At 58.2% G+C, this 25157-nt stretch overlaps 1 protein-coding gene across 2 annotated transcripts in view; it reads left to right on the top strand.

Annotated features, from left to right (window-relative positions):
- The window catches only part of PLXND1 (plexin D1), a 53375-nt gene that overhangs the window by 21292 nt on the left and 6926 nt on the right, over positions 1-25157 (top strand). Inside the window, exons 6-29 of one of the 2 annotated variants that reach the window (XM_059663663.1) lie at positions 951-1128; positions 1309-1417; positions 1841-1943; positions 8145-8249; positions 10998-11087; positions 11292-11385; positions 12540-12694; positions 13509-13660; positions 14771-14870; positions 14968-15107; positions 15835-16002; positions 16078-16168; positions 16371-16634; positions 16721-16870; positions 17627-17741; positions 19131-19238; positions 19333-19445; positions 20240-20344; positions 20859-20989; positions 21236-21434; positions 23438-23584; positions 23780-23936; positions 24493-24596; positions 24676-24739. In XM_059663663.1, the coding sequence (XP_059519646.1) occupies positions 951-1128; positions 1309-1417; positions 1841-1943; positions 8145-8249; positions 10998-11087; positions 11292-11385; positions 12540-12694; positions 13509-13660; positions 14771-14870; positions 14968-15107; positions 15835-16002; positions 16078-16168; positions 16371-16634; positions 16721-16870; positions 17627-17741; positions 19131-19238; positions 19333-19445; positions 20240-20344; positions 20859-20989; positions 21236-21434; positions 23438-23584; positions 23780-23936; positions 24493-24596; positions 24676-24739 (3142 nt within the window). The remainder of the gene's footprint in view (positions 1-950; positions 1129-1308; positions 1418-1840; positions 1944-8144; positions 8250-10997; positions 11088-11291; positions 11386-12539; positions 12695-13508; positions 13661-14770; positions 14871-14967; positions 15108-15834; positions 16003-16077; positions 16169-16370; positions 16635-16720; positions 16871-17626; positions 17742-19130; positions 19239-19332; positions 19446-20239; positions 20345-20858; positions 20990-21235; positions 21435-23437; positions 23585-23779; positions 23937-24492; positions 24597-24675; positions 24740-25157) is intronic. The other variant, XM_059663664.1, reaches the window with a different exon arrangement.

The following is a 25157-nucleotide window of genomic DNA, read 5'->3' as shown; positions in this document are numbered from 1 at the left end:
AGGGGTACAGGCCGTACAGCTAGGGAGCAGCTGAGCTGGGAGTTGAACTCAGGTGGGCAGGCTCCAGAGTCCCAGGAAGAAGGAGCAAGTGGTAGGATGGGAGGAGAATGAGGCCCCCCGCCCCCCGTTTCTGTCTTTTTCCAGCCCCAGAACAAGGGAGGGGGTGGAGGGACCACCAAGTGCCCGGCTGCTATTTCTCGTTCTCAGAAACAGGTGACTCTGTGGGGGCCAGTGGCTCCCCCCTTGCCTGTGCCCAGGAGGGCCTAGCACTACCTCAGCCCCTCCCCACCCATAGCAGGCAGCGTTGGGGCAGGAGTCCTTCCAGACCCTGGCAAAGAGCTGGGGCAGAGGGACAGCAGGCCTGAGGCCCACCCGCCTTGCCCTCAGTGACCTCTCTGGAGTTGGGTGTCCTCATCTGTCCCCTGTTTCAGACAAAACCCTGGCCCTTGAGGGACTGACATGCTCCTGGGGTGAGAGAAAATGAGCAAGAAAGATGGTCAAGATGGTGGTAAACGCCACGGAGAAGAAAGCAGGACAGAGAGAGGGGTGGAGATGGAGTCGGGGGTGCTGACATTTTAGACCAGATCAGGGTGGGGGGCCTCCCTGCAAAGGTGACATCTGAGCAAAGATGTGAAGTAGGTGAGCCAAGCCGAGTATCTGGGGAGAGTATTCTGGGCAGAGGGCACTGAGGTGAGAGCGAGACTGGAGGATTTGAGAGAGTATTAGCGGGTGGGCTCCGAGAGGTCATGGGCCAGATCTTGCAGAGCCTCCTTGGCTACTGTAAGATGAGTTTCATTTTGCAGATAGAGAAACTGAAGCCCCTTGGTCACATGCAGGCTGCAACCTAGAGTCCTAGCCACCCCACCGCCATTGGTTCTCCCGGGTGGCGAGGTTGGGGGCGGGGCTATACGGGGAGGGCCTGCCCCCAGCTGAGGGTCCTTCGCCTCCAGGGCATGATCCTCCAGATCTCTGGCAGCCTGCCCAGCCTCAGTGGCATGGAGATGGCCTGTGACTACGGGAACAATATCCGCACTGTGGCCCGGGTCCCAGGCCCTGCCTTCGGCCACCAGATCGCCTACTGCAACCTCTTACCCAAGGACCAGTTCCCGCCCTTCCCGCCACACCAAGGTAAGCTCTCCGTTCACTGGACTGTGGAGACAGCCATCTGGGGTTCCTCAGATGCCCAGCCCCGAAAGGGTGCAATGGTGGATCTCAGGCATGGGGGTCTTTATGTCACGGACTCTGATGTCAGTGGAGACCCCTCTACCCTCTTGTCCTTCTCCCCCTGGATCCCCCGATCCATTCCAGACCATGTGACCGTGGAGATGTCTGTGAGGGTCAACGGGCGGAACATCGTCAGGGCCAATTTCACCATCTACGACTGCAGCCGCATCGGACAAGTGTACCCCCACACAGCGTGAGTGGGGCGGGGGCTAGCTTCCAGGTGGTGGGAGGCTTTCGCTCGTGGGGAAGCCTTTGGAAGAAAAATGATAGTGTCCTAGAGGCAGATAGGCCCCTCAGCTGTTCACTCGCCAACTCATTTAGACAACCAACTATTCTCACCTCGGTGCCTGGGTTCTGTGAGCACCTAGGCTGGTCGGGGCAGAGAAAGTGCTGTGAGTACTCTTCATATAGTTTCCTGAAGGTTCTACCTGCCCATCCCCTTCTTGCATACCTCTTGCGGTGGGGAACTCACTACGCTACGAAGTGCACAGCCCTTCCTGGCAGCTCTGATGATGAGGAAGACCTTCCCTAGTGCTGGGATCTGCCTCCTGGGTTGCAGTGGTGCAGGGCCGGGGCGGAGTGAGGGTCGAGAGCTGAGTATCCCCTTGTCTTCCAGCTGCACCAGCTGCCTGTCCACACAGTGGCCCTGTTTCTGGTGCACCCAGCAGCACACCTGTGTCTCCAACCAGTCTCGGTGCGAGGCCTCACCAAATCCTACGGTAAGCCGGGCCTGGGCTGCCCTCTGCCTCCACTATTTCATCACCTCTTTTTCTTTTTTCTTTTTCATTTAATATGTTGGAAACATTTCCACGTCATTAACTTTTCTTCTTTGGCACCAGATTGCACAGCTGTGCCGTGCCGGCCACATGGCAGAGCATCTCACCAATCCCTGTTGTTGGACGTGCTGATTACTTTTTGCGTGCCAATGCGGCCAGGGCGCCGTACGCATCCTTGACTATCCCCTGCAGACCAATCCTTAGAGGTGGCACTTTGGGGTGAAAGTGTGGCTATATTTTTTACACCTTTGCTCAGCTGCCCTCCAGGAAGCCTGAGCCAGTTTGTACTCCCACCTGCCGTAGGAGGGCCCCTGTCCGCACATCGTGCCAGGACTGACGAGGGTTTAACTTCACCTTTAATATTTTCAGCAGCCCTAGGGGTCAGGGAGTAGCAGACTGGTGATTTGAATCCAAACCCCTCTTTCTAAGACCATGTTCTTCCCGTTTCCCCACATGAGCTGGGCTGAAAGGCCCGTGTTTTGGTCTCCCCGTTGACCCTGGGCACCCAGAGTAGGGGGTGCCAGGCTCTTCCTGGGTGGAGAGGGCACGCTGCCTCAGGAACCACATGTTCCCAGGCTCTTTTGCTCATGCTGGTTCCTTGGGCTCCACAGGCTGATTCTGCACTGGCTATGGGCCGGGCCCTCCCCGGTGCTACGGGGTAGATAGGCTTAATTAATTGTAGCAGGGCCAGGTGTGGTGGTAGAGTGGGGAACGGGGAAAAATACAAATGGAAATGCGACATACCTTTTGTTGGTTGTTTCCGGGGTGAGTTCACTTGCAGGGTGACCTCTTATGTTTGCCCCAAGAGCCTCCCAGGCTATTCTAAGCCGTATGCCAGGAAATGACCAAATGGGGTGCCGGAGACTTTGGCTGGGGTGGTAATGCCCAGCCAGGTGGGATGACTGGACTGGGGATGGGGGGCCACAGGGTCCTGAGACCACAGCTCATCTCCTGTCAGACCTGGCTGCCGGCCCTCTGTTTTGGATGAGGGCTGCAAGGGACCAGGTTGAGGTCCTGGTACCGGCCTGCAGTTCATCTCTCTAGGAAAGGGGTGTTTATGCCCATTTTCCAGATGGCACAACTGAGGTAGCCAATATGAACCAGGGGCTGGCTCCCAGCAGGAGGAGATCCCAGGGGCTCCGGTCTAGACATGGATCCTAGGAAGCAGCCCCAGCCTCTTGGCACTGGACTCGGAGAAACTCGTCAGGAATCCTTGAACCTTGTCTGCTCACACTCTTCCGGTTCCAGCCCCTCCGGCCTGAGCCTCAGACAGGCTCTGAGGAAGGGGAGACCACCAGGAGCAGTGCCTGACTGAGGGCAGTGAGGCAGTCATGTGGATTTCTGTGCTGGGCGAGAGCCAGTGGAGGCTGCGTGGCTAAACCACAGGGGAGGCCCCAAGCCCCTGCAGGACGTTGGGATTTCCAGCCTCGATGACCAGGACTCCTGCTCTTGTTTGGGGTCCACATCTTCCAGCCCCCAGTCCGGGGCTGTGCACACAGCAGGGACTCAGTGAATGCCAGTGGGAAGCATTTCAGCTGGCAGCCTGTCCCTAGAAGGGTGGTGGGGTGAGGGGGACCCAGTCTCAACCCAGTGTGTTCAGCATTTATTAAATATCTGTTGTGTGCCTGAGTCTGGGCGCTGGGAGAGAACCCAGTGAGGCACAGTTCTGCCCTCCCCATCATGAGCCAAGACCTGAGTTGCGAGTTGTGGCTGTGTGGCTCTGGGCCAGCCACCAAACCTCTCTGTGCCTGCTTCCCCATCTGTAAGATGGGACCTACTTCAGAGGCTGCACCTGTAAGGGACCGGCTTCATACTGGGCACATAGTAGGAGCTCAGGAAAAGGCGAGGTGGGACAGGAGGGCTTCTTTGCGAAGGGCCCTTTGTGCCAGCAGCTCACCAGCCTGGAGGTGTTTCTTTGGCGGTGCCCTCATAACCCCCTCTCCCCCAGATCTGTGCTCGGTGGGTCAGGAGGTGGGGTGGGGGCACAGAGAGGGCCTGTCTTAAAGGATTATGGTAATCCAGCAGGAGCAGAGGCAGCCCCCGCCCTGCGCCCGCAGGAGGCCCTGACCGATGCTTAATTTGCCATCTAATCGAGTGCCAGTTAGCTGTGGAGGCGCCATGCCTGTGGTCGGCGGCAGGCACGGGTCGGAACATCCTTCTGGGCCCCTCAGGAGCTGGGAGGAGGCGGTGGTCGTAGCCAGGCCTGGGCGGTGTCCCTGGGAAGCAGGTGCTAGGGCTGAGTCTTGGGTCACTTCCCTATTTCCTCCCAGGCCCCAGAGGAAGGATGTGGGGGCGTAGAGGATGCTGGGGGCAGGGTTTCAGCTTTTCCGAGGAGGGGGGAGAGAGGAATGCGGCCACCTCTTCCACTTTCAGTTGTCCAAGGGATGGTGTGGCCTCCCTGAGGGTGGCTTCCCCAAGGAGGTGTGACTTCAGGCCTAGGAGCCAGGAGGGCCGGCAGGTGGAAGGGCGGCTCCCTTGGTGGGGAGCCTGGAGGGACGCCTTCCTGAGGAGCCAGTGGAATGAGGGGCTTGGTAGGAATGTGGGGCAGTTTAGGGGGACGACGGGACTGAGGAGAGGTAGGGAGAGGGAACAGGTCAGTGGGGTCAGCGTCCCTGGGCCGGTCAGTGCTCCCTTCATTGGGATACCGGTTCTCTGCCCTTGAACTTGGTAGAGAACATGGGAGAGGCTGTGAGCTCCCGCAGAGGGACAGGTCAGGCCCTCTGTGAAGCAGCACACGCTGGGCTCCCGTTGGCTTATTGTGGCTCCCCGCCTTGCTGCCCAGCATCTGTCCCCACTCCCCATCTCCCTCCTGAGCCTGCAGGCCGTGCCCTGAACTTCCTCCGGCAAAGGGAGAAGCCACTTGGCTGGTTTGGTTGCAAGTAGGGAAGCCCTAGTGCAGTGATGGCGAACCTATGACACGCGTGTCATAGGTGACACGCGTGTCATAGGTGACACGCAAACTCATTTTTTTGGTTGATTTTTCTTTGTTAAATGGCATTTAAATATATAAAATAAATATCAAAAATATAAGTCTTTGTTTTACTATGGTTGCAAATATCAAAAAATTTCTATATGTGACACAGCACCAGAGTTAAGTTAGGGTTTTTCAAAATGCTGACACGCCGAGCTCAAAAGGTTCGCCATCACTGCCCTAGTTCAAGCTGGCCTCAGCCCCAACAGGATTAACTGACCCATGTGAGTGAAAGGTCTGGGAGGGTGGCATCACCGTCAGGCACAACTGGATCCAGGGGCTCCAGCAAGGTGGCCGGGCCCTCCCCACCCCTCTGGGTGGGCGTCATGCTCAGCAGGTCATCCCTCCTGGCAGCAAGATGGGCTTAGCTACTTCAGGCTGCTCCCCTTCCGTTAGCCCTGGGAAACAAGGAGAGCTTTCGTTGGTTCTGGCTGGGGTGGCTCAGTTGGTTGAGCACTTTCCTGTGCACTGAAAGCTTGCTGGATTGATTCCCAGTCAGGGCATATGCCTGGGTTGTGGCTTTGATCCCCAGTCGGAGCAGGTGCAGAAGGCAACCCATCGATGTTCCTCTCTCTCCCCACCCCTCCCACCCCGCTCTCATCCCCTCCCTCTCCCTCGTCCTCCCCCTCTCTCCCTTTTTCTCTCTAAGCGTGTCTTCAGGTGAGGGTTTTTTTAAAAAAAGAAGAGCTTTCATTGGTTGTGCAGAAGTCCCATAGATGAGTCTCACTGGCTGAACCAGGGTTCCCTACATTCTCTGAACCAATTGCTGAGGCCAGGGTGGTCTGGGCACCCGCCCATCCCCGAGGCTGGGTTTAGAGGCAGTCTTCCCAAACCGGGGGGCTGGGTTTGGGGGAAGTTCCCCGAAGGCCAAGCCAGAGTTGGAGGCAGGTGGTCGTGGTGGGGCCCAGCAGACACACCTGCTGCCCCCGTGGAGGCTTCGCTGGCCCTGGGGAGGCACTGGAGGAGGGCAAAACCGAGCCAGCCCTCAGCCTTGGTTCTACTCAGTAGAATGCGTTCAAACATCCAAGTGGCCCGGGTGATAGGGGTCAAGGGGAGTCGGGCCCCTCAGAGATGGCCCCACATCATTCCCTCTGGAGGGCCTTTTATGGGAGCCCCCCTCTGTTGACCTTCACCCCTAGGCTCCTCTGTCGGCCGGCCACCTACCGATGGGTAGGGAGGAGCTGGGGACAGAGCCGCTGGTCTCCAGGCAGCTACAAAGCAGAACTGGCGGCAGCTGGGAAACCTAATTGAGAACATGTGGGTTCCATTCCCTGGAATTCCATGGCGCTCACACGAGACAGCACAGGACAACGACTCAGAGAGGGACAGCGACCTGTGTGTGCTCACACAGGGGGCTGGACACCAGCTCCCACCTCCCACCTCCCAGCCGTGCACCATCAGCTCAGGAGGCCTCACCAGGGCCTGAGTGTGTCGCTTCTTCAGCCGAGGCCCTGTGCTCTGCACCAGGCACAGCTCCCAAGGAAACCCCCCCGTTGGGGTGACGTTTCTGGCCTGGTGGTCAGCAAAAGGTCTGGACAACTAGAGCCCTCTTGTGCTGCACATTCCATCTCGGGCAAACCATTACTTCTCTGTGCCTCGATTTCCTGTCTGTCAAATGGGTATGATGAGAGTACCTACTCCCTAGGGTGAGGGAGGAAGGATTTGGTGCTGAGAACTGTCCCGGTGCACAGTGAGGTCTGTGTGGGTCGTGGCTGCCACTGTCGTGGGCATGATCATTAGTGATTATTGGCCTTGGCATCCCCTCAAGGTCAGGTTTGATGCGAGACCCCTGAGGTTCCCCTCAAGGAGCTCCCTGTCTGATTAACACTGAGGAGAAAAGGCCTCCACCTCCCTCCCTCGGCGCCTTTGACTCTGGCTGGTGACCTCAAGGTGACATGGATCATCATGTTTCCAGACCCTTCCCCGCCCAGACTTGGGCAGGAGGAGCGCAGAGCAGGCAGCCCCTGGGCCGAAGGGTGGCTGGCCCCTTAGGGTGGCTGTGGTTGCTCCAGGGTCCCCTACGCTCCCCTCTCTCAGGGTCCCAGCAGGTGAGGCTCTGGGAGTTTGAGGCAGGACATGGCCCACCGGGAACCCAGGGCAGGATAGGAGCTCCGAGAGGCCACTAAGTTGGCACGGTGGGCACAGCCCTGGTCTCTGCCCCTCAGCCTGGGCCTCAGTTTCTGGCCTGAGAGTGACAGATGGGAGTTCAAAGACCAGCTCTGCCCTCTGACCTCAGGCCACCCCCACCTCTCTGAACCCCAGATTCTTTTTTTTATATGTATTTTAAGAGAATATATTTTTATTGATTTCAGAGAGGAGGGGAGAGGGAGAGATAGAAACATCAATGCTGAGAGAGAATCATTGATCGGCTGTCTCCTGTATGAAAGCCCGGGCATGTGCCCTGACCAGGAATCGAACCGTGACCTCCTGGTTCATGGGCCAACGCTCAACCACTGAGCCACACCGGACAGGCATGGACCTCAGGTTCTTGCCTGCTCATCTTCCCTCCCTCCCTCCCTTCCTTCTTTGAAATAGCCTTAGTGGCTCCACCTCTGCCATGGGAATGATGATGCCCAGGTCCTCCCTGGGATTCTGGGAGCTGGCGCCTCTGCCCAGGGCTGTGACTTGAGCCCAGGCAGCGAGAAAGGCTGTCTGCTGGAGCCTGGTGGCACCAGGGCCTTCACAGCCCGTTTCTCATGGGCCATTCAGAAGTCCGGTTTCTTTTCTCTGAATCATTAATGTGTGTCATCTGAAAACTGGCATTCCAGAGTTGGGTGGGGTCTTGGGGTGTGGGCACAGCCCCCATTTCACAGGGGCCGATGCTCAACCTCAGCCTCCTGGCCTCCTCTCAGAGGCATGGGAGGGATCCAGTTCTACCACTTGACGGGTTATGTTATCGCTCTGTGCCTCAGTTTCCTCATCTGTAAAATGGGGCCAGTACACCTTCCTGCCCATGGAGTTGCCATGAGGATCAAATGAGAGGGTTGGGACTCACTGGCATGTTGCCTTCAGTGCTGGTGGATCGTACAGTTTTGTTGCTAGTGTTTCCTCACACCAGCTGGCTGGTATCTCCTTGGGGAGGCAGGACTGCATGGGCAGGCCGGGTGGCCATAAAGCCGTCTCTTCTGAAATGCCTCCTCGGTCAACTCCACCTCCTTGTGTTTTGCCTGCAGAGCCCTCAGGACTGCCCCCAGATCCTGCCTTCACCCCTAGTACCCATGCCCACAGGCAGCTCCCAGACCATCCCAGTGCGTCTGGCTAACGCTGCCTTCTTCCAGGTGAGTGGAGGCCAGGCCAGGTGGGAGGGGGCGGGAGGCTGGGAGAGCTACGTCCCAGTGGGGCCCCGTGCTGTGGGCCCACCACCCATGTTTTGGTTTCCTTGCTCTGAGTTTCCAGGTTCTGTTAGAGAAAGCCCCGCTCTGGTTGCACAGAAAAGAAAAAGGGAAGTGGGTGGTGAGGCCCCAGTGATGGCGAACGTATGACACGCGTGTCAGAGGTGACACGCGAACTCATTTTTTTGGTTGATTTTTCTTTGTTAAATGGCATTTAAATATATAAAATAAATATCAAAAATGTAAGTCTTTGTTTTACTATGGTTGCAAATATCAAAAAATTTCTATATGTGACACGGCACCAGAGTTAAGTTAGGGTTTTTCAAAATGCTGACACGCCGAGCTCAAAAGGTTCGCCATCACTGGCCTAGGCCAAGGGGACAGCAGCCACCAGCAGCCTAAGGGGAACCCTGGCCAGGACCCACTGGGCATCAGAATGCTGGGTCCAGGACCCCCAGACTCCCCTACCTTCTTAAGATCCCCGGCAGAGCTGGGCCACAGCCCATGGTGGGCACTGCCCATGTGTACCCCGCCCTGCCCCACCCCCAGGCTGAACTGTGACCCTGGACACATCTCCCCAGGGGTGGCTGCCAGTCCTCCCTGGAGAAAGGCCAGAGAACCCCTGCCGCCCCGCGCTCCCTGGTCCACATGGGGAGAAGGAGGTCCAGAAAAGGGAAGTTGATGCCTCTGGGTCACAGCACGTCAGGCTAGACTCGTACCCTGGCCCCGGACTCCCGATCCAGTGCTCTTCCCTACAGCCAGCCTTCCCTCCCCCCACTTCCCATCTGGGCTGGGGGAGGGGATCTCGCCCCTTTCTGGGTCCCTTCTGGGTGGGAAGCGTTGATGAGTTCTGGAAGCCTGCCAGCCACCCCCTTCCCCACTCCTGGGTACTCGCCATCTGCCGCTCTCACAGGGAAGCTGGGCCTGTCGTCACTCGTGGGGGCCACGCGCTGGGCGTCCGGGATGTGGCTGGGCTGGAGCTCTGTGTGGGTCAGGCGGGGCCCTGCCCTTGGCCCTCACGCTCCACCCTGCAGTGGTTGGGGCTGAGCTTCCCAGAACTTCCAGGGGTCTGGGTCCACGGGGAGCACCCTGCTGCTCCCCTGGGCTGCAGGAACCTGCCATCGGGAGGCCCACACCCTGGTTGGGTCTTGGCTGCTGCTTTCCGGCTATTCGGGGACACGTGTCTCCTTCACTGAAACCTCAGTGACTGGCCCTCCTTTCCTCAGGCTGCTCCTAAGCACTGAGGGTGGGCGTGGGCAGAGCCCCTCCCTGCCTGGCTTCGGCTGCAGCCCTCTTTGCTGAGCCCACACCCTGGGGAGCCCCAGGACAGGCTGGACCTGCCGTCCCCCAGGTGGCCCAGGCCTGAGCTCAGGGACTCAAAAGGACAGACCCACCTCTCGGCTTAGCGTCACAGGGGACAAATGAGCTTTCAGCCCTGTCAACAGTCACTTCCCTGTGCTGGCTTCAGAGCGAGGGGGCGTGGGGCAGGGTAGGGGAAAGGTTGCTGACCTGCTTTCTCTGCAGAGTGTCACATCTGCCATTGATAGGTACACAAACAGGAAGTCCTGCCACGTGGCTGCCCAACACTCACGAAACCCGTTTGTTCGCTCAGCAAATATTGGCTGATGCTGCTCCCCAGAAGCCCCGTGCTGGGCCAAGGGCAAGAAGAGACTGGGGAATCGGGCCCTGTTTATTCACCCACCATTTATCGAGTGCCTTCTGCATACTAATAACAGCCAGCACATATTAGGCACCCACAGTGTAGAACCTACTAAAGATACACAGTCTCCACTTTTCTCAGCAACCCTGCAAGAATAGGGAGGCTCGTTTCATTGCAGAGTTTAGAAAACCAAGGCTCAGAGAGGAGGACTGCATGCATAGGGTTGCACAGCTAGGAAGTAGCAGAGATGGGACTCAAACCCAGGCCTGTGTGAGGTAGAACCTGCACTCTTTCAACTGCTGTCAGCTCCCCAGGTGTCAGAGGGATCTGGGTGAGGGGACAGGTGGGAACAGAGCCTGGGCCTCGGGATAAGGGCAGTCCTTGACGTAGAGGGTGGCGAGTAGGCTTTAGGAGCGTAGTAGACCCTCTGCATGCACCCAAGTACTTACTGCTGAATGAGTGACCATATGAGGATGCCCCCTGAATTGAGGGGGTCTGGGAAGGCTTGGAATGTGGGGCATTTGAGCTGGATTTTGAAGACTGTGGAGTTTTGCTGGGTGATAGGAGGAGAGACAAACCTTTCGGGTGGAAGAATGGGCTTGGTCAAAGGCCTGAGGGCAGGACAGTCTGTGCTATGTCCAAGAGTGTCCTGTCTGCCTGGGGCATGGGCTTGTGGGGCATTAAGGTGTGGGTGTGAAGGTGTGGGTGTGAAGGTGTGGGTGTTAAGCATGCTAACGAGTTAGCACCTCACGAGCTGAGTAAAAGGCTCTCGTTTTGGGCCATAAGGGGTGTTGGAGAGGCTTTTAGTGACATGGAGCGCACAGGCCAAAGTTCTAGGAGTTCACGTACTCCTTGCCGCCCTCGAGCACTGGGCATGGAGGCAAGAAAGGACATTCTGGAGGAGGGTACAGCCCAGCAAAGGCTGAGAGTAGGACCAAGCCCACTCTCCAGGGCAGTGGTCCATGAGGTCCTGCTGGAGTTGGAGCAGGGGGTGCTGACCAGACACTCCTACCCCACCCTCTTCTTTCCCACAGAGCGCAGCCCTAGAATGTAATTTTGGGCAGGAGGACATCTTTGAGGCCGTGTGGGTGAATGAATCAGCTGTGCTCTGTAACCAAGTGGTGGTGAGTGGTGTGGCTCCGGCGGGGGCAGGGGGAGGCCTGCACAAGTCCACATGCTGCACTGTCTTCTTCCCACCTAACCTCCTGCTCCTGTTGGTCCCCCCCATTCCCAACAGCTCTGCCCTCAGCTCTCTCCATGGCATCCTCTCCCCCAGCAGAGACCCGGACACCGTCTACACCCCTCACGCTTTTCCCATCCTTTTGCAGCTGCACACGACCCAGAAGAGCCAGGTGTTTCCACTCAGCCTCCAACTAAAGGGACGGCCAGCTCGGTTCCTGGACAGCCCTGACCCCATGACAGGTTGGAGCCCCCATCCACCCACATGGCTCCAGGGGACTCAGCCACCACGGGTGGGCTCAGCTGTGGGGGGTCTCCTTCCAGTGCTCACTGTACAGGCACAGCTGCCCCCCCTCGCCATCCCTGATGCACACAGGCTCTCGATGCCAGCCCTGCCATCTAGTACCTGTTCATTTAGTATTTATTTATTTACTTAAAGAAAAACAGCAGCCCAAAGATTTATGTTTTACTCAATTTATATACTCATTGGTTCACTTGGGGCTCCACTCTGTGCCATTAATTTTTTTTTAAATTATTTTGTTATTGAATTTATTGTGGTGACGTTGTAGTACGTATGTACTGAGCAGCTGCTCTGGGCCAGGTACCACGCCCTCGGGTCACCTCCAAGCCAGTGGCTGTGTAGCCTCGGGCGTGTCCTGGCCCTTCCCTCTCTGGGCCGCAGTGCCCCCAGGTGAAACGGGGGCACAGGACCTTTTGCAGGGCCTCGGAGGATTTGCGGGGATGATGCGCACAAAGCTAGCAGGTGCCCGGGGCACCGTCAGCCCCCAAACGGTGGTTGGCATCCTTACTCTCATCAGATGCTTGAATCAACTCTCCAAAGGCCTGTCTGCTCATGGGGAGCCTCAGACATCCCCTCGTGGGCATGGGCCCCCCACATCCCCACCACCGAGGCCTCAGACCCAGCCTGCACACCTCGGCCCGGAGAACCCTCCCTGTAGGCCTTCCTGGGCCACTCCCAGGGTCTGCGGCCCGCAGAACCACGCTGCGCAGTGTTTCCCAGCACCCCGGAGCTCCGCCATGGGGTAAAAAGACCCGCTCAGACCTGAGTGCGCATCCCAGCTCCGTCACCCATAGGCTGTGTGACCTTGACCAGTCACTCGCCCTCTCTGAGCCTCCTCTCCTGTCTGCCAAATGGGGCTAATAAACAGCTCCCAGCTGATAGAATTGCGGTGGGGATGAATGAGATGAACGAGGCTGTGGCTGTCCTGGGCTTAGCACAGGCCCCAGGAGGTCTGGAGAAAGTACGAAGAACCTCCTGGGGTCCTGACCCTCAGAAACAGGGCCTGCCTGTGGGTGGGCACCACAGTGCGTGGGTGAGTGTGGAGGGGACAGCGGTAATGGGGGGCTGACCCCTGCTGCCTGCATGTCTTTCCCAGTGGAGGTCTATAACTGCGCCATGGGCAGCCCCGACTGTTCTCAGTGCCTGGGCCGGGAGGACCTGGGCCACCTGTGTGTGTGGAGCGACAGCTGTCGCCTTCGGGGGCCCCTGCAGCCCCTGCCTGGAGCCTGCCCTGCCCCCGAGATCCGGGCGGTAAGCACCCCCACCCCCATGGGAGCCCCTGCCTGTGCTCCGGCACAGCACACGTGCCTGCACGCCCGGCACACCCGCGCTGTTGCCTGTGGAACACCTGGTGCTGGGCCTCTGCAGGCCTGGAGACATCGCAGTGAACAAAACAGAGTGCCTGCCCTCAGGGAGCCATGCTTTAGGGAGGGTGAGTAAGGGAATAAGTTATAGAGGAAGAGGCAAGTGCTATGGAGAAAAGTCGCAGGGCAGGGGCCTTGGGAGACGGGTGGCGGAGATGCTGGACGGAGTGTGTCTAGTGTTATAGCAATGGCAGGGGACATGGTGACAACTGAGGATGCCAGTTACTCCCAAGCCTCCGTTTTAATTAAGAAAAACGTCTCAGGGAATGATTCTGATTGCTTAGCCTGGGGGGGTCAGGGGAGGAGTCTGATTGTCTTAGCCTGAGTCAGGGGCCCATCCCAGGCCCAGTCAGCTCTGGCTGGGATGCAGGATCGTGTGGTCAGATGTGATTACTAAGAGTGTGCCCCGGTATCCCCGGAGACACCCCCCCCCCCCCCACCAAATAGCATTGAGTCTGTCCATGCACTCTGTGGCCCCAGACCCTAGTGGGCTTACAAACACACACACACACACACACACACACACACACCCTCACTGGCAGCCCAGTGACCTGTGAGGTGACTAGCAACCCCAGCATTCTCAGAGCCTCCCCTAAGTGGCCGGTCTGTGTGGCCCCGCCTCCCCCTGGGTGCCTGTGACAGGGGCGGGGATCCCTGCCCACATCCCAGCCTCAGAACCCTATTCTCTGGTCACCCGGCAGATTGAGCCCCTGAGTGGCCCCTTGGACGGTGGGACCCTGTTGACCATCCACGGCAGGAACCTGGGCCGGCGGTTCAGCGATGTGGCCCATGGCGTGTGGATTGGCGGCGTGGCCTGTGAGCCACTGGCTGACAGATACACAGTGTCAGAGGAGTAAGTAGCAGGCAGTCCCTGGGCAGTTTGAGTGACCTCTGTCCCCCTCCCGCTCCCCCCCCCCCCCACACACACCTGGCAGTGACAACCTCATATCTGCCCTCCTATCTCCCTTTGGCCATCCCACCCTCCTCAGCAGACACCCTTCTGCCCCCCCCTCCCCCCCCAAGTTGCTCACTCCGAGGTCTCCTGGACTTTGCTCCCATCATTCCCACCACACATTCTGCCATTTGTTGCTCAGGACACCACTCAACCTTCACGTGCCCACTCCTCTGGGAAGCCCTCCCATGTTCCCCTAGAGCAGTGGTTCTCAACCTTCTGGCCCTTTAAATACAGTTCCTCATGTTATGACCCAACCAGCAAATTGTTTTCATTGCTACTTCATAACTGTAATGTTGCTACTGTTATGAATCGTAATGTAAATATCTGATATGCAGGATGGTCTTAGGCGACCCCTGTGAAAGGGTTGTTCGACCGCCAAAGGGGTTGCGACCCACAGGTTGAGAACCGCTGCCCTAGATCAACTTCCACAGAAGCCTCGCTCTGATGAAAAGAAAAAAGAAAAAAAACACAGTTAAGAGAGTGTGTGGGCTGCTGGTGAGGTGCAAAGATCTGGGCCTATAGGCCTGGCCTGAGGGCTCTAGGATACCTTTGGGGGCAGGGAATGAACGAACTGGATATTGTTTCGGAGCCCATATGTCAGGCTTGCAGATAAGGCTACCAGCCGAGCAAATGTTCTGTGGTCACAGAACTTTCAAGTGTACTAAGAGACTATCTTGTCTCTAACCCCTTGTCATATAGTTGCAGAATTGTGGGAAAATTGTAGAGTCGGGGGGGGGGTGTCCTTGGGAAGAGCCAGGATGACATTTGGGGGGCTCAGTGGTTGTTTTCCAGCTGATAGGGAACTCAGGGGGTAATGCCCTCAGGCGTGTCCCAGTCGAATGCCAGCCCCAGCTGTGAGTGGGAGGGACAGGTAGTTGAGTGCAAGGATGGGGAGCGCACACATCCTGGGGTGCAATTGCGGACATTGTTCAAGGGAGAAATGGGGCAGTGCCTGATAGGCCCCCGTGACCCGCTAGCTGCTCTCCTGACCACAGCTGCCTCCTCCAGGATTGTGTGTGTCACGGGGCCAGCCCCAGGGGCGTTCTCAGATGTGGTGACAGTGAACGTCTCCAAGGAGGGCAAGTCACGGGAGCGCTTCTCCTATGTGGTAAGGGAGGCCGCCACCCGCTGTCCCGCTCACCCACCCAGCCAGGCACACCCCCTGGGCTGGCTTGAGGCCTGACCACCTGCCTCCCACCCCACAGCTGCCCCTGGTCCACTCCCTGGAGCCTGCCATGGGCCCCAAGGCGGGGGGCACCAGGATTACCATCCACGGGAGCGACCTCCACGTGGGCTCTGAGCTCCAGGTCCTGCTGAACAACACAGAGCCCTGCACGGAGCTCATGTAAGTCCCTTGGCCCCAGCTGCCCCCTCCGGCCCATAGAAACCATGGGGCTGGGGGGCCGGAGGGGTGGGGGTGCTACCCTGGGATCAAGCATCACCCCTTGGCCAAGCCCTTTCCCCTCTGAGCCTCAGCTTCCTCATCTGGTAAGAACAGGGAGTTATGGGAAGTACGTTGTGCCCAGCATACAGTAGGTGCTTCATAAGTGACAGCTGCAGTAAAATGGTGGTAATTGCATACACTCTGAGATCCTTAGCTCTTGGTGAGATAGCTCTGTCTTTATTATGCACTTAATGTGTACCAGGCTTCATTGATGGGGACAAATAGATGAGCCCAACACAGTCTCAGCCCTCAGGGAAAAGCAGACGCTCCCACAGGAAACAGAAATGTCCAGTGGGGTTGGATTGGGAGAAAAGTCTGGTCTTTCAGAGCCACGGGACAGGGCCCTTGCCAGGGGCAGGAGTTAGGAGAGGAGCTCTGGGAAGGCTTCTTGGAGGAGGTGGGACTGGGCAACTGGGAAGTACAGGCAGGGTCAGAGAGACGGGAAGATATTCTAGGTGGAGAGGACAGCCCAAGCAACATATGGCAGTGGGAATATAGAAACAGACTTATGTGCAAGAGGGCAGAAGAGCAGATTGGGGCCATTGAAAAGGCCTGTGCCCCTGGTCAGTGGGTAGGAGCAAGCAATGGGAGGTGGGGGCCTTGCTGACAGCTCGCTGCCCTCCCACAGGCGCACAGAAACTAGCATCGCCTGCACAGTGCCTGGGGGCACCCTGCCAGCCCCCGTGCCTGTGTGTGTGCGCTTCGAGCACCGGGGCTGTGTGCGTGGCAACCTCACCTTCTGGTACATGCGGAACCCGGTCATCATAGCCATCAGTCCCCGCCGCAGCCCCGTCAGGTGAGACCCTGACCCCCCAGGTGGGTCTAGCTCTCCTGGGCTGCAGGTGGGCTGATGGGCTTGCTGTCCCCACAGCGGTGGCAGGACCATCACAGTGGCTGGTGAGCGTTTCCATATGGTGCAGAACGTGTCCATGGCTGTGCACCACATCGGCCGACAGCCCACAGTGAGCGGGGCAGGGGGCTGAGGTGGTGGGGGTGGCTGGCAGTCCCGCTCTGCTGCATCTCTCCATCTGTCTCTCTCCTGTCTTCCTGTCTCTCTCCGCCCCCCTTCTTCTCTGTCCTCCTAAACCTCAAACTCTCCCCATTTCTCCATGTCTATTTGCTCATCCCCCACCCCAACCTTGGTCCATGGCCCTCTCCCACCAGCTCTGCAAGGTTCTCAACTCCACCCTCATCACCTGCCCTTCCCCGGGGGCCCTGAGCAACGCGTCGGCACCAGTGGATTTCTTCATCAACGGGCGGGCCTACACTGACGAGGTAGCAGTGGCCGAGGAGCTGCTGGACTCCGAGGAGGCCCAGCGGGGCAGCAGGTTCCGCCTGGACTACCTCCCTGACCCTCAGTTCTCCACGGCCAAGAGGGAGAAGTGGATCAAACACCACCCTGGGGAGCCCCTCACCCTAGTCATCCATGTGAGTGCAGCCGGTGCTGGGCGGGGGCAGCGAATGGGCTGGGCTCAGCCATGGACCCGGGTGAGCACGCCCCTCCTCTCCCACAGAAAGAGCAGGACAGCCTGGGGCTGGAGAGCCACGAGTACCGGGTCAAGATCGGCCAAGTGGCCTGCGACATCCAGATCGTCTCGGAGAGAGTCATTCACTGCTCGGTCAACGAGTCCCTGGGCACAGCCGAGGGGCAGCTGCCCATCACGGTGAGTGGATGGGGCACTGGAGGCAGAGGCGGACATGGCTCCCAGCCCCATCTGCCCAGGTGCCTGTCCCTGGCTCAGCACCTTGGAACTGAGCAGGCAGAGCAAAGCAGAGCTCTACGTCCCCACTTGACAGATGAGGAAACAGGGCCAAGAACTGAGGGACCTGCTCAAGGTCAGTGATAGGCCTGATGGGGCTGGACTCTGGAAGGCCATAAGAAATTGCCCGTTCTAGGTGCTCTCCCCAGAGTCTGGGCTGCCAGTCATCACACAGGATCATGGAAGGCAGGGAAGCAAGAGGAGTAGAGCGAGGGCCCAGAAAACGGGATCTTTTCTGCACTGCACCTGCTTGTATGCCTCCTGGGCTGGGGAGCTCATTTCCTTACAGACAGCTCTGACTGGGAAAGCTCCCTTTCGTCTGCATCTCAGTCCCAATTCTGCCCTTGGAGTCCTCAGACGCCTCCTGTTCCCAGGACAATCCTACAGCTACCTGGGGACAGCAGCCACGCCCTGTGAACAGCCTTGCTCCTCTGCCATGCCTCCCAGGCTTAATAAAAACCCTACTGAGTTTCTCCTCTGTGCCAGTCCCAGGACTAAAAGCACGACAAGCATTCTCTCATTTAGTCCTCAGGCATCCCCTGGAGGTGGGTGTGGTTATCTCTGTGTCAGGCGACTTGCCCCAGGCCACATAGCTAGTTAGGAGAAGAGCCGAGGCACAAGTCCAGGGAAGCTACAACCCCCTTTCTTATCTTTGTGCAGGTCCAGGTAGGAAACTTCAACCAGACCATTGCCACACTACAGCTGGGCGGCAGTGAGACCGCCATCATCGTGTCCATCGTCATCTGCAGCGTCCTGCTGCTGCTCTCTGTGGTTGGTAAGGAGCCCCACCCTCGTGACACCTTGGAGGGCAGGCCTACCCCCCTTGCCCCTCTGAAGATGGGCAGATAGAAGGGGAGGCATAGGGGGCTGGGGGCACAGCTTGAACATCGGTGTGGGGGTAGGAACAGGTCCTGCCCGCAGAGGTGGGTGAGAGGTGTCCCTGGCTACAGCACCAATGGTAGGATAGCTGTTGGGAGGGCACGCTGTGGGATTTGGAACCTTTCTAGCTAATCATTAGGGAGCTGTTGAAGGTACTTGAGAGGGTTGTTATACCACTTTAAAGTAGTGGTTATAAAGGTAATATATTCAATGTCGCAGGGAAATTGGAACCCTCATACACTGCTGGTGGGGTTGGAAAATACTTTGGCAGTTCCTCCAAATGTTAAACAAAACGCTACCCTGTGACCCAGCAATCCCACTCCTGGGTGTCTACCCAACAGACACGAGAACATGTTCACACAAAACTTGTGCATGAAAATTCATGGCAGCATTGTTCATAACAGACAAAAATAGAAGCAACTTAATGTCTATCAGCTGATGAATAAGTAAAATGTGAGGTATAGATACACGCAATGAAGTGCCGGCTCACGCTGCCTCGGGGCTGAACCCTGACAACATGATGCTAAATGAAAAGCCACTCACGAAAGACCGCATGCTGTAGGAGCCCAGGTGATGGACGCACAACTGAAAGCCATTAGGATTGTCTTCTTTAAATGGATGGATGGGTCACATGGCATGTGCATCATTCATATCTTAACAAAGCTGTTTTTAAAAAATATTCAATGTAGAAAATTTTAGGGAATCAGTGAATCAAAAAAACACACACTCCCATCGTTATCACCCTGTATATTTTGGTATGTTTCCTGTCAGTCTCTTAAAGTTTTATATAATATTTATAATATGTACAAATATATATAAGAATAAGATATTTTAATACATATATCATATATATATATATATATATATATATCCCTTCTCCCAACTTAGAAAAGGGATTATAATATAATACTGCTTTGTAATCTGCTTTTAAAAGTTTCTCAATTCACAAGTAACACTTGGTCCTTGTAGAAAGAATTGAAAATGCTAAAAACACACAAAGCACCCATATTTCTCACATGTACTCTATCCTTAGGGAAAGCCACTGCTTACCACTGTTTCACATACACACTCCTTTTTATAAGAATGGGACACTGAGCCTTATTTTACTGGTTTCTCCAAACCCTTTGCCCACTGGGGAGGGGAGGCCGGGGCCGCCTTGCCACACCTGTCCCCGAGGAGGTGGCGCTGAGGCCGGACCTCTCCCTCCAGGCCCTGCGCACAGCAGGTGCCCACACAAGCTTTCCAAAGGGCTTTCCAGGCCTGATCCCCTCTCCAATGCCCGCAGCCCTGTTTGTCTTCTGCACCAAGAGCCGCCGCGCTGAGCGCTACTGGCAGAAGACCCTGCTGCAGATGGAGGAGATGGAGTCGCAGATCCGAGAGGAAATCCGTAAAGGTAGCGGGTGGGGACCGTGCAGGACCACGGGCCTCGGCTTTCCCAGCTGGGGAATGGGTTGGAGATCCACTCACCGCGCCCTTCCTGCCGCCAGGCTTTGCCGAGCTGCAGACGGACATGACGGATCTGACCAAGGAGCTCAACCGCAGCCAGGGCATCCCGTTCCTGGAGTACAAGCACTTTGTGACCCGCACTTTCTTCCCTAAGGTCAGCCGGTGCCCTCGGCCGCCACCTCGGGGGCTCGAGGCTGTGCCGCTCTCGAGGGCACTTTTATGCACGTGGGGAAACTGGGCTGGGGCAGTGTGGGCCCCGGGAGCCGTGCAGATCCACAGGGCCTGCCGGGAGGGGCCCAGGTTCCACCCCTGCTTTCCTTCATTATTCACTTAATGTTTAACTCTCCATATAGAAGCTGGCTGCCAGCCCCACTCTCCTCCTAGGGTGCTAGGCCTACCTCTCCCCTCACTGGGGAGACGGGGGCGGGGGGGGGGGAGCAGAGGTGGCCCAGGCGTCATGTGTCCTGCTAGCCTCTCATATCGGGGCCCCTTCCAGCCAGGCTTCTCTTGGTCTCCACCTACCCTCTTCCTGCCCCCTGGACTCTGCCCACCCCTTCCATGCCTTTCTGTTCCTGGCTACTGCCCTGTCCCCACTTTCCCTGGCCTGCCCAGAGCATTTGTGCTGATGGCCAATGCCCTCCTCTTGCCCTGGTCACACCATGCAGCAGCCTCCCTGCCTCAGTTTCCCTTATTCCACACTCAGCTGCTTTTGTTTTAAGCCTTGTGCCCTCTTGCACTGCTACAGCTTGGCGCATGCTGGTTCCACTCTTTTTCCTCCAGGAAGCCCCCGGGGACACCCCTCCCCACTCCTCTGGAATCCTGTGACTCCGTGGTCGCGGCCCATTGCCTTGTCTTTCTCTGTAAAGTGTCCCTTTGCCTTTGTTGAGCGTCCCTGCATGCCAGTCAGGGGAGTCTAGCCCTGCTGAGGTGCTGGGTCTGCCTCCACAGTGTTCCTCCCTCTATGAAGAGCGTTACATACTGCCCTCCCAGACCCTCAACTCCCAGGGCAGCTCCCCGGTGCAAGAGACACACCCACTGCTGGGAGAGTGGAAGGTGAGTACCCTCGACTCCCGCTCTCACACACTGGGCCACCTCGGCCACCCAGTCCCTGTCAGGCTCCACTTTCCAGCTCATCGGGTCCATTGATCCAAATCACAGGGGAGCGGGGGTGTGTGTGTGGGGGGGGGTAATCTGCCATTGGAAGGTAGTGAGCGCTTCATCCCAGGAGGCACTGAAGCAGCCCCTCAGGGTGTTATAAGTGTTGACCCCAGGCCAGGTGGAGAGGGGAGAGGACTGGGCCTCCCTAGACATCCCACTCTGCCCGTGCCTTAGAGGGTCCCTCATGGGGGTGCTGGGTTACCTCCAGGCACTCCTGTCCTCCTTTGTGCCCCACTTTTCAATCCAACTGAGCCACTGTTCCCAGTCATGGGGAGTTAGGAGGCATCCACCATGAAAAGGTAGTGAGCTCCCCAGCCCAGGAGGCATTCAAGGAGCCATTCGGGGAGTTATAAGTGCTGACCCCTCAGCCAGGCAGAGGCACTGGTCCCCTCTCTGATTGCTTCTGCAGATCCCCGAGAGCTGCCGGCCCAACATGGAAGAGGGGATCAGCCTGTTCTCCTCGCTGCTCAACAACAAGCACTTCCTCATCGTCTTTGTGCATGCCCTAGAGCAGCAGAAGGACTTCGCAGTGCGGGACAGGTGAGGCTGCGAGGCTCTGGGGGTGGGGCTGTGTCTGAGGTCCCACTGGTCCTGGGCCGGCCTGGATGGACCCTGGGCTCGGGGAGTTTGCAAATCACCATGTCCTCTGGGCAGCTAGCTGGCCTCCAACATCAAGGCGGGGTACTGGGGGTTCTGAGACCCCACATTCCTCCCCTTCCCGGGCCTGGATTCCACCCGCACAGGCACATCCGTGATAAGGCCGCTGGCGCCCATGCCCACCCACAGGTGCAGCCTGGCCTCCCTGCTGACCATCGCGCTGCACGGCAAGCTCGAGTACTACACCAGCATCATGAAGGAGCTGCTGGTGGACCTCATCGACGCCTCCGCCGCCAAGAACCCCAAGCTCATGCTGCGGCGCACGGAGTCCGTGGTGGAGAAGATGCTCACCAACTGGATGTCCATCTGCATGTACAGCTGCCTGAGGGTGAGGCAGGCGTGAAGGCGCCGCCGATACGGCGGGAGCACCGTCTCCCAGTCTTCCCGCGGTAGACTGGACTCTGTGCATCCTTCCGCCAACTCTCCCAGGAGAGTTATCCCATCCTGTGTGCAGAGGAGAGAGGGACTCAGAGGAGGGCAGGGACAGGCCCAGAGGATCCATGATACAGACGGGGACGGAGGCTCAGCGGAGGCCTGGCTTCCTGCGAGGCTCAGAGCCCACCGGGGCAGAACGGATGCCACGTCAGGGAACTTGTCCTCAGTCATCAAACCCTCGCAGCCACGGGAGCGCTCCCAGCGTTAGGGGAGAGAGATGTGGAAACACATTAAAATTCAGCAAAACTCCACCGCTGAGGCTTCTGACCGGGCTGGAGGGATCCAGGAGGGGCCTGAGTGAGGGTTGGAGTAGGAATGAGCCAGGTAACGAACTGGGTGGGGAGGCTGTCCCAGGTTTTGGTGGCAGCGTGGGCAAAGCCAGGAGCAGGGACTGTTTCTGAAAGGAACTGAAGGAAGGCGGGTGAGTCTTTCTGACGAGATAAGGCTGGGAAGTCCAGTGAGGCCAGGTGGTCAGGCCCGCCTGCATTCTGCCAAAGGGACCCCTAAATTAGGGCTTTTCTTCCAAGGCCAGGAAGTCATCTGGGGATCACAGGAGAAAGGCAAGGGGCTGACCGAAGCCCAGAACCAGGGCCTCAGGTGTCCTGGGTTCGAGTCCAGTCTTTGGCACAAACCAGCTGTGAACCTTGGAAACGGAATCCCCCTCTCTGTCGTGTGGGCCATGCCCCTGGGTTTGGGGCTCGTGAGGGCAGCAGCCTGAAGGAACCCTGTGGTGGGAAGGGGAATGGGATGGAGCAGAGGAGGTTGGGCCTAGGACGGGGCCATCACACAGCCCCTGGAGGCTCTCCCAGTGTTACTGTCTTGGCATTGGTCTGCACTGGCTGCCACAGGGCCCATAGCGGCTGCAGTGGACTCTGGACTCAGCTCCCAAGGCCTCTTTGTGTGGCTTCCCTTCCGAGCCTTTGTTTTCTGCTCCAGAAAATGGGGCGTCAGTGGCTCCCAGCACCAGGCCTGGAGCATTAGATCAGGACTGAGAGTGGGCATGCTTGCCCTGGGTGGTGTTCTCAGTGGTTAGAGCACCGGCCCGCCCAGCAAAGGGTTTCGGGTTCAGTTCCCAAGGCAACCAATCGATATGACAGCAATGTTTCTCTCTCCCCCCTCTCTGTCCCTTTCACTTTCTCTAAAGATCAGTGGAAAAAATACCCTGGGGTGAAGAGTAACAAAAAAAAAAAAAAAAAGGAGTTGGCATGCTATCTTCATCATCTTGCCAAATCTGCCTAACACTATTATGTACTTAATTTTGTCCTTAAATCAGCTTACCATTTTACCTAAATATCTGTCATCAGTGTAATACCTGATCACTTGCTATAAAATGACCATGAAAATCAGCTCATTGCTGTGGATAGCAGCCAAGTCGCTTTCTGGCTGTGAACGTTATGACAGGGAGACGGGCGGGGGGGGGGGGGGCGGGGGGGGGGCGAGGGCAGGAGAGTCCAGGGAAGCCACTCACCGCGCTGCGATTCAGGTGGGGACCACGTCTGTTCTGCTTCCACCCGAACTCACCTTGGGAGGGAGTCAGCCAATCCAGCGGCCAAGTCCCGCTCCGCCTCTTCCTGCTGGGGGCTCCTGGGCTGGTGACTCGCTCTCTCAGCCGCGGCAGTGAGGAGGAGATCTGGAAGGGTTGTTGGGATGATGAAATGAGTGAGCCTGCCCGCAGCCACGGGTGTTGGGCCTTAGAGTCCATGGAGACTTCAGGGGGCTGGGGGACCGGCGCCAGGATCCAAAAGGATATTAAACAGGCAGCCATGAAGGTGTGGGTGGAAGTGGGTAGTGAAGGTGCTCCGGAGGCCTGGGAGCTGGAATACGGAGGGAGGGCAGGGAGGCAGTGGGGGCCAGGCAGCCTGGGCCTCAGCCCCTGACGGTCCCTGTCCACCCCAGGAGACGGTCGGGGAGCCGTTCTTCCTGCTCCTGTGCGCCATCAAGCAGCAGATCAACAAGGGCTCCATCGATGCCATCACAGGCAAGGCCCGCTACACGCTCAATGAGGAGTGGCTGCTACGGGAGAACATTGAGGCCAAGCCCCGGGTGAGCCGGTGTGCGGTGGGGCAAGGGCAACTGGGAAGCAAGGGGGGACCATCTCCTGCACTGGCACTGGCTGGGCGGGGTCCCCACATGCCTGGGGGCTACGATCTTGGCCGGCCTCTGGGAGGCTGTCGCCTGCCTGGGCCCAGGGCAGTGCCGGTGAGGACCGACTGACCTTCCCTTCCCCCTCTCGTGCAGAACCTGAACGTGTCCTTCCAGGGCTGCAGCATGGACTCACTGAGTGTGCGAGCCATGGACACCGACACGCTGACGCAGGTGAAGGAGAAGATCCTGGAGGCCTTCTGCAAGAACGTGCCCTACTCCCAGTGGCCTCGCGCCGAGGACGTCGACCTCGGTGGGCAGGGGTGGGGCGGCACCACTTGGCGTTGGGCTGTTTTGGTGGGAGCCAGCCCCTGCCTTCGTCATACACTCCTTTCACTCAGCAAAGGGGCACAGACTTTGGCACTGGGGACATGGAGATGGTCAGAGGAAGTGTCACCCTACTGGGGATCGAGCCCACAACCCCGGGCATGGGCCCTGGACCGGGAATCCAACTGGCAAATGCCTGATGCACGGGACAACGCCCACTGGAGCCACACCAGCCAGGGCTGGGGGTCCCTTTTCTTATTTCATCAGCAGTAATAACAGTAACAACCCCGAGGATGCGGGCATTTCCAGAGCTCCTGCTCTGTGCTCCTACCGGGGATCGAGCATGGCCCCGGCCTCCCCGCACCCGGGTCCCCAGTTTTCTCCCCACTCTCTGTTTACAGAGGGGGGAAAGGAGGCTCGGAGAGAAACGTGGCACGCCCCAGGTTTCACAGAGAGCAAGCAGCCTCTCCCCGTGTGGCCAGGCTGGTGCTGGCCCTGACCCCTGACCCCCTAGCCCCTGACCCCCTGCTCCCTGCCTCCAGAGTGGTTCGCCTCGAGCACTCAGAGCTACATCCTCCGGGACCTGGACGACACCTCAGTGGTGGAGGATGGCCGCAAGAAGCTCAACACGCTGGCCCACTACAAGGTGGGCTCCCAGCCCCCCCAGCTCCCCCTCGCAGCCTCCCTAACCTGACCTCTGACCTCGGCCTCTCCCCTCCTGGCAGATCCCCGAAGGTGCCTCGCTGGCCATGAGCCTCACAGACAAGAAGGACAACACGCTGGGCCGAGGTAGCGCCGCTGGGCACGGGGGGGGGGGGTGGCTCGGGCCCCTTCCGAGCAGTCCCCGTGGGGAGCTGAGGTTTCCCGAGGCAGGGCCGGGCTGTGGCCTCCCAGGTCGGGGCCGGGGCCAAGCCAGGCCCCTCTGACCCAGGACTGCTTGGCAGGGCCTGTGACCAGGCAGCCATGGAGAGGCCTCAGGCGGGCGGGACGTGGTTCCGATGGGTCTGGGCAGCCGCCAGGCCAGAGGGGTGGCTGGCATGCCCCTCGAGGCTTTGGGTTGTGTTTCTGCCTCAAACCCCACCGTCCACACCCTCAGACGCCCCAGGCCTCGTGCTTCTGGGTCTCAGGGTTCCCTCTGAGGTCGGGAGCAGGATCTTGGTTCTCTCCCAGCAGCTTGTGAGGTCGGGCGGGGAGGGAGTGAGGGCAG

The sequence above is a fragment of the Myotis daubentonii genome, chromosome 14 (assembly GCF_963259705.1).
Source record: "Myotis daubentonii chromosome 14, mMyoDau2.1, whole genome shotgun sequence".
Classification (NCBI taxonomy): Eukaryota; Metazoa; Chordata; class Mammalia; order Chiroptera; family Vespertilionidae; genus Myotis; species Myotis daubentonii.
The sequence above is the reverse complement of the archived record's forward strand: the minus strand, read 5'-3'. Positions and strand labels throughout refer to the sequence as shown.